Source organism: Ailuropoda melanoleuca, chromosome 10, assembly GCF_002007445.2.
Source record: "Ailuropoda melanoleuca isolate Jingjing chromosome 10, ASM200744v2, whole genome shotgun sequence".
Taxonomy (NCBI): domain Eukaryota; kingdom Metazoa; phylum Chordata; class Mammalia; order Carnivora; family Ursidae; genus Ailuropoda; species Ailuropoda melanoleuca.
In genome coordinates this window covers 72,400,954-72,408,567 of record NC_048227.1, presented here as the reverse complement: position 1 = coordinate 72,408,567, position 7,614 = coordinate 72,400,954, and the positions used below count along the sequence as shown (strand labels likewise).

At 34.5% G+C, this 7,614-nt stretch overlaps 1 protein-coding gene across 1 annotated transcript in view; it reads right to left on the bottom strand.

The window, feature by feature from the left end:
- RNF217 (ring finger protein 217) overlaps positions 1 to 7,614 on the bottom strand; it is a 137,128-nt gene that overhangs the window by 36,376 nt on the left and 93,138 nt on the right. The window contains exon 5 of the mRNA XM_034670775.1: positions 4,128 to 4,292. Within this exon, the coding sequence (XP_034526666.1) occupies positions 4,128 to 4,292 (165 nt within the window). The remainder of the gene's footprint in view (positions 1 to 4,127; positions 4,293 to 7,614) is intronic.

Below are 7,614 nucleotides of genomic sequence, written 5' to 3'. Positions count from 1 at the left end.
AATATAAATAAATAAAAATGGCTAGGTAAAGTTAACCTTACTATGCTATTAAATTTTATAAAAATGTCTTATAAATAAATAACTTCCAGAAACATTTGTATATTTTTACCTTACTATAAAAAAAACCCCACTATGAATAAGCATTGTCATCACATACGGAAGAAAACTATTTCATACTAATTCTGGTCCTCTGTCAAAGTTCAATCATAAATAATAATTTTGACTTCTTAGCATAAGTCAAATCTTTTTATAATATTATACTATATATTAAACTGTCTTTCCACTTGAGCAAACGGCATTATGGGAGACATAACATTTACAAGCGAAACTCTTTTATTTAGAATGCTAACTAAAATAATGAATTTATAGATTATCAAACCATGTTTGGATGGGTACTGTTTACAAAAGCACAGTCATTTAACACCAATATAAACACAGAATTTTCTTGAAAAACTAGCAACAGCAAGATTAGGGAGTTCAGAAGAGACTTTTTTTATGTTTCAAGTTTTTATTTAAATTCTAATTAGTTAACATATAGTGTAATATTAGTTTCAGGAGTAGAATTTAGTGATTCATCACTTACATACAACATCCGATGCTCAACACAAGGGTCCTCCTTATTACAGCCCATCCCCCCATCTACCTCTTCTCCGTCACCCCTCAGTTTGTTCTCTACAGTTACAGTTTGTTTTATGGTTTGCTTCCCTCTCTCTTTTTTTCTTTCCCCTAAGTTCATCTGTTTTGTTTCTTAAATTCCACATATGAGTGAAAGCATATGGTATTGTCTTAGAAGAGAGACTTTTACATATATTAATTTAACATAAGTTTAGAGAAAAATTGCAAATCAATGGGTAGGAGGCGAATTATATAATAAATAATTAGGTTAGATGGTCTTAATTTGGAAAAAATTAATATAGGTATTCAATGCATGGTAAACATCAAAATAAGTTATGGTTAGATTAAAGAGTTAAAATATTTAGAAATTAAATAGTTTAAAAAAAGGAAGAAAAAGAACTGTTTTATCAAACTCCTGGTTGATAGATAACTTTCTAAGCTTAGGAACAAAATATTTACAAAAGGTATGTAAATATATAAAATGTGTATAAACATGATGTGTGTTTGTGAATCCACCCCAAAAGAAAAAGAATGGTATATTAACTAAAAATTTTAAAAATACGCACACAGTTAAACAAAAAAACAAATAAAAAAAAAAAACCTAAACTATCATTGATATAAAAAGAAAGTAACAGAAGATAGGAGAGAGAAATTCCAGAAAAGGAGTTAATACTTAACAAAGAGCTCCTATAATCTGATACAAAAAATATGCCCAAACCTGATCCACACAAATGGGCAAAGAATATGCACAGAAAACTCAAAAGGGGCATTACAAACTAAAAAGTACATGAATTTATATTCGATGTAAAGGCAAACAAGCAGATTCAAAATATAAGGACACAATATTTTTGAACTACTAAAATAGCATTTTAAAAATACTTGAAATGTAATCAGAAATGCTTATATAGAAACAGGTTCTCAAATTTTTCTGGTAGAATTATAAATTGTTTCAATCTCTTAGAAAGCAAATTGGATATGTACCAAATGGTAAAAACATGGATATCCTTTAACCAGTGTTTCTATCTTTAGAAATATAAGCTCTTAAAGATCCAAAATTGGGGAAAAAAAGATATATTCAAGATGAATACCATCAACTCTTTACTTAGAAAACATATATATTTAGAGTATATATATTTTTATATTTATAAATTTTATTTTATTTTTTTGAGTTGAAAAGTAATCATTTAATGTACATATTTTCACTTCGATTTCTACTATACATGGGTAGCCATTTGGTTTAACTTGCTTCATATTTATTTATTTTCCAACATGCTATATTTATACATTTTAAAGGATTATTTATGAAAGCAAAGTCTTGGAGTATAAGACAGATATTAAGTCTTCGAGGAATATCTCCTCATGGATTTCTGTTATAAGAATAGAAACATTTCATGGAGAAGTAATTTTAAGGTCCAACAACAACAACAAAATCACAGTTAAGAAAACGCAAAGATATAAAGTCGTATGCGTGAAAGAAAAGGGAAACTGAACCATTTGTATTCAAAACAAGCCCTAAAACATGACTTAAATTGACATAAAGTGTATGGAAGCAGGATCTCCCCAGAAAGTAGATTCTCTGCTACACACCAGTCATGTAAACTGATTCCATGGTTCATTGGCTTCTTTCTTTTTAGCTGTTTAAAAGTGAATTCCTTTTCAAGCCCCAACATTTTAGCAATTACTTCAAAAAGCAACCAGCATGTATGCTTTCTCTTAACTGTTTATCTGCATTTGTTAAAACTGTGGGAAGTTGTTAGTGCCTTTGGAAAATTCCTTACAGTTGGCTGCTTTTTCTTTCTATATATCGGAATCCATTTAATGTTAGATTGAAGGATTACAATAGCCCACGTATGTTTTTATGTATTACCTCCATTCATTCAGAATTTCCCCCATGTATAAAGCTGCATTGCTCATTCAGCATACAGTCTTGGAGCCAGGCTAACTGGTAATTGTTTTCACAGCTTTCTAGAGAAATATAAAGTATACTTTCAAGTAAAGTGCTAACTAGAATGACTTAACAGCACTCCTAAATTCCTACTGGTCTTTATTTACTTGAAACTGAGTAGCAGCTTTGAATAAACTGGAAAGGCAAGAGCAAGGGGGAAAGGCCTCATTTTCTCATTGTTCTTCAATGGATGAAAAATAGAAGTGTACTGAGCAATTGATGCAATGATCTGGAAGGACCCTAAAATCAAAAGGATAATTGTGGATGAATTTGCCTTCCACGGGGAAAACAAAGAAAGCTTTAGCTCAAAGTTCTTTAGACATCGCTTTTAAGAGAGCCAGGTCATCAAAACTATTTCAAAAATTTTTTCGACTGCTAAGAATGCAACATGTTCTTTCAGGCAATACTTTTACTTACTATATGTATAAACTTGCATGTGAACCTCATATAGTGAATCTGTGCGTTATATTTATGCTTATTGATAGGCTCCAGAATATACCATACTACTTCAAGTTAGGTTTACGATGATTAATTTTTAACCATTTTTTGAGAACTCAAAATTTATTTATCTGGTGCTAAGTCTCCAGAAAGGAATTGCAGAATTGTTCTTAGGCCCAATCTAAACTGATTTCTAAAGATTAATCTGGCAAAAGTGGAATGTATGGTAGAGTGCACATATACATATACACACATATAGTTTTCAAAAGTGAGCCTTGAGGAAAAAACCTCCAAATTTCAACAATCCTATCCCGTAAGTATCAAATCTACAGAATAAAATACTTGAAATGTAATCAGAAATCATTTCCATGCTGGCTTCTCCCTGTATACACATCTCCATTTTTAAATGGAACATAAAAACTCTGAAAGTTTTTTTTTTTTAATTTTATTATATTATGTTAATCACCATACAGTACATCCCCTGATTCTGATGTAAAGTTTGATGCTTCATTAGTTGCGTATAACACCCAGTGCACCATGCAATATGTGCCCTCCTTACTACCCACCACCAGTCCATCCCCTTCCCCCACCCCCTCCCCTCTGAAGTCCCCAGTTTGTTTCCCATAGTCCATAGTTTCTCATGTAAAAACTCTGAAGTTTAAAATCAGTAATGATATGTAGCCTCCTTAAATTTCGAAGTATAATGAAAATAAGAAGAATATAGTTTATATATAAAATCTTCCATTTAGTTAGACAATATAATTACTCTCCTAAAATGAAGCAGCAAATATTCTTTTTCTCCAAACCTGCATTAAGAAAGTCATGCATGTCGGGGTGCCTGGTTGGCTCAGTTGGTTAAGCGACCGACTCTTGATTTCGGCTCAGGTCATGATCTCAGGGTCATGAGATAGAGCCCCAGGCTGGGCTCCATGCACAGTGGGAAGTCTGCTAGAGATTCTCTCTCCCTTTCCCTTTGTCCCTCTTGCCTGCTTGCACACATGCTCTCTCTCAAAATAAATTTTAAAAAAGAAAGTTATGCATGTAATTCACTTCAATATTGTAAATATTACAGTTCAATGATACCCCGATGCACACGTTTCTTTTCTTTCATAAAGATTAGTTATCTCACCTTGCACTTTGGACACTTCTGGGCATTTCTCTGTCCATGCTCAATTTCGCTGGCCCAGTGACGCAGTAATTTGTCCCCTTTTTTGTACTCCTTGCAGTTAACACCTTCATGCCAAGGAGAGTGGCACTTAAAACACCAGACGAATTGGCAAGTGGGGCACTGGATCTGTGTAAGGAAAAGTAATATTAAGCGCCAGTAGACATATTGAGAGTGTTTAAAAGGATAAGAATGGTGATGCTTGAGGAAGTTCACGAACAGGTTATAATTTGTCCAGATTTAAAATATTGCTCCCTCTTACAAGATTAAACTATAAGAAGATGTGACTGTTACATTATTAAAGGAGGAAAGAACTGCTTTGGTATGGATGATAAGGCTGTTTGTACACTATACTGGAATTAAACACTGGGCCATTCTGGAAATCATTTTGGCCTTATGGAAATCTAGACTGAAGCACAGAGTGAAACCTGAAGGCTCACAATGCCCTAATCTACACACTCGGGCTGCTGCCCTTAAGTTCCCCTTTCCTTTGAATCAATTTCCCAGGCATTTCCCTTGCTCTTCTCATCAATGGTTTCATTCACTTTTACAAAATCAAAGCATCATGGATGCTCCATCAAATGAAACACACACTGACGAACAAACTACTATACCAGCATTTGCTAGGAAGTACCATTTCAAATCAAGGATATGCCTCGTTTCCTATTAATCTAAGGGAAGTTAATTATAAAATCAATACAAAGGATCCTATTAGACATATATGCGTATCGGGATCCTCTGGCCTGTACCTAGGAAACCATCAAAAAGACGTCTTTGTATTTTCACTAGGTGAGAGTGTGTGTTTATGTTCATTGAAAATATCTGTCTTCCACTCGACATGGAAGACATTTTATCTGACTTCCCTTACTTTGAATGACAGTGAAGAATCCCATGCTCATACAATATTTCTGGTCTTCACTCTCTAAGAACATATGGGCATAATTTGACTTTCTCAGCCCTGTTTGATTAAAGTGAATGAATAAAATGTCTCACTATGAACAACACAGATAACTACTCTTCTTTGTGCTTCTGTATATTATTTCACACTGTGTGAATGAATTTACTGACTACACTTTGAAGATTCTTTAGAATTTCTTTGGGTAAACTGTTGACAATATCACTACTTACTTTTTCGGAAAACCACCTTTTTGACAACAAAGATTCCAATATATAGATTAACCAAGAAGCAATTATAATCACAGCTCTTATGCTTATAACTCAAAGCAGCGCAGTTTTCACTGATGTCGAGAATAGGTAATGTTCTTCCTATGTAAATATGAAGTAACAAAAGTACTTTTGCTTTTAATTTATATCAAAACAAAATAGTATTTTGTCATAAAATTTTAAACATCATGTCTATTTATTGAAATTCTGTCATGTGTAATGTTTATACTGCTGTATGACATGCAGTATTTATTTTTACCCACAAAATAATGCTACAAAGTAGGTACAATCACAAGTTTACAAGATAAAAAAACTAAGACTCACAGAGATTAAATAACTTGACCAAAGTAACATAGTAAGCTTGTGTTAAGAAGAAATTTAAACATAAGTTTGTCTGGCTCCAAAGCCAGCATTCTTTTCACTTTGCCAAACACTCCCTCATACTAAACAGTATTCTTTCTTTAGCAATTGAAAAAAAAAATGTAGACATCAAAGGTCATGTGGTTAAGCTACTCAGTAAGTCCGAATTCTATATGACTACCAACATACGGTGACTTTTGAAAATCCTTTTCAAAATTTTACTTACATAAATTAGGAGAGTCTTTTGTTAAAAAAAAAAAGAGGCATGTTACTATTTAGTCATTTAAAATAAACATTTTTGCCTTCTCTGATCATTAAAGTTAAAATAAGTCATTTTAAAATAAGAACAGTAAGTTGAAGTGAGTAAACTCCAGATAATAAAATGATATAAAGTGATCATTCCCTCATGTCCTTGAACAATGAGGAATAAATGCAAATCCACATGGGGACTCTGTGAATGTAATTTTCAGATGTAATAAATGAAATGGGGAAGAAGTCAGAAAGACTTGCTTTTCCTCACACACCTGCCACTATCTCAGAAGGGCTTGAATATTTAAGTTCTCATCTATTCATTATTAGTAATTCTAAGTCACTGACTTCTAGCACTGTCAAATAAAAAAAACCTCTTTGATTTTTAATCAGTCAGTATTTATGAAATGACTAGAAGAGTGAATGAAACAGCACTTTGCGCTGTTAACTCTGTGGATACTGGACATCATAATGGTTTGAGGATCTTTGTGACCAAGTGCTAAACTATCACCCCTATGGATCCCTAATGAAGATAGTTAGAAATGTGTGACTCTCCTAACGTAGCAGAATGATGCGGAATCTGATACCTGGGTGTCTATACCAGGGACTCTGGCTCCCAACTCTGTGCAATAAACAGCTAAGTCCCACAGCAGGTCCTACTGCCAATCTTCACCGACAACACAGACCCCATGGCAAACTGTGAAAAAAGTTTTGCAGCAAGCTCTCAAGTGAACATCAATAATTTAAATTCAGACCCAACTGTTTACTGTCTGTCACTGAAAACATTAAATTACTATTTCCTTGCTCTGGATTAAGATAATAAAAGGACTAACAGGCAACCGCAACAGCCCTGTTGTTCTGAATGGTCTAAACTCTAACTTTCTGGTCTGAAGATGCCTTATTCCATTGTGGCCTTAATCATATTCAAAATTGGCCTTATATAAAAACACATATCGACACCAAAGCTGCATCTTCTTCCACTCCTTTTTAAATACTTATTTCTTCACATGAAACACTGTCTCACAACCACAGACCTCCCACACAGACTCCCTGCCTTCTGAGTAATTGTATTCACGAAGCGGTCACTATGTTCTATCCTTGTTACTCAAAGTGTGGTCCGAGGGGCAGCAACGTTGGCGTCAGCTGGGAGTTCTCTGGAAACAAAAAAATCATGTCATAGCCCACACCTACTGAATCAGTCTGGATTTTCACAAGGTCTCCTGGTGATTCATATGCATGCTGAAGTTTGAGAAGGTCTGTTCTTTACCATGTGACCCCGTCTCCCTGGCCACAGCTGATTCCACCAGGAATGAGTCCTGAAGCAAAAGTATGTATCCTCTGGCTGGCAAGCAGCCTATGAGGTGGCTGGTTTGACCTTTGTACAGTAGGCTCCTCATGGTTGAATAGAGGTTAGGCAAGACAGTTTTTTTTTTTTTCTTTTAAGGAGTGAAATGGGGATACACATACACTTTACCCCTGTTTTGGAAACAAAGATAAGAAAAGCTGAGTGACCACAGTGCAGATTACAAGAGAAGGGAATAACAGACTTTCACATCTAGTGACAGAACAGAGGGGCTGGCTGTCATGCTACTAGAGACAGTGTCCAATTCTCTGTGAAGCCTGCCTCAGTGACTGCTGAGGTTGCTTTCCTGCCCTTCCTTCTTCCTGTGGAGACTTG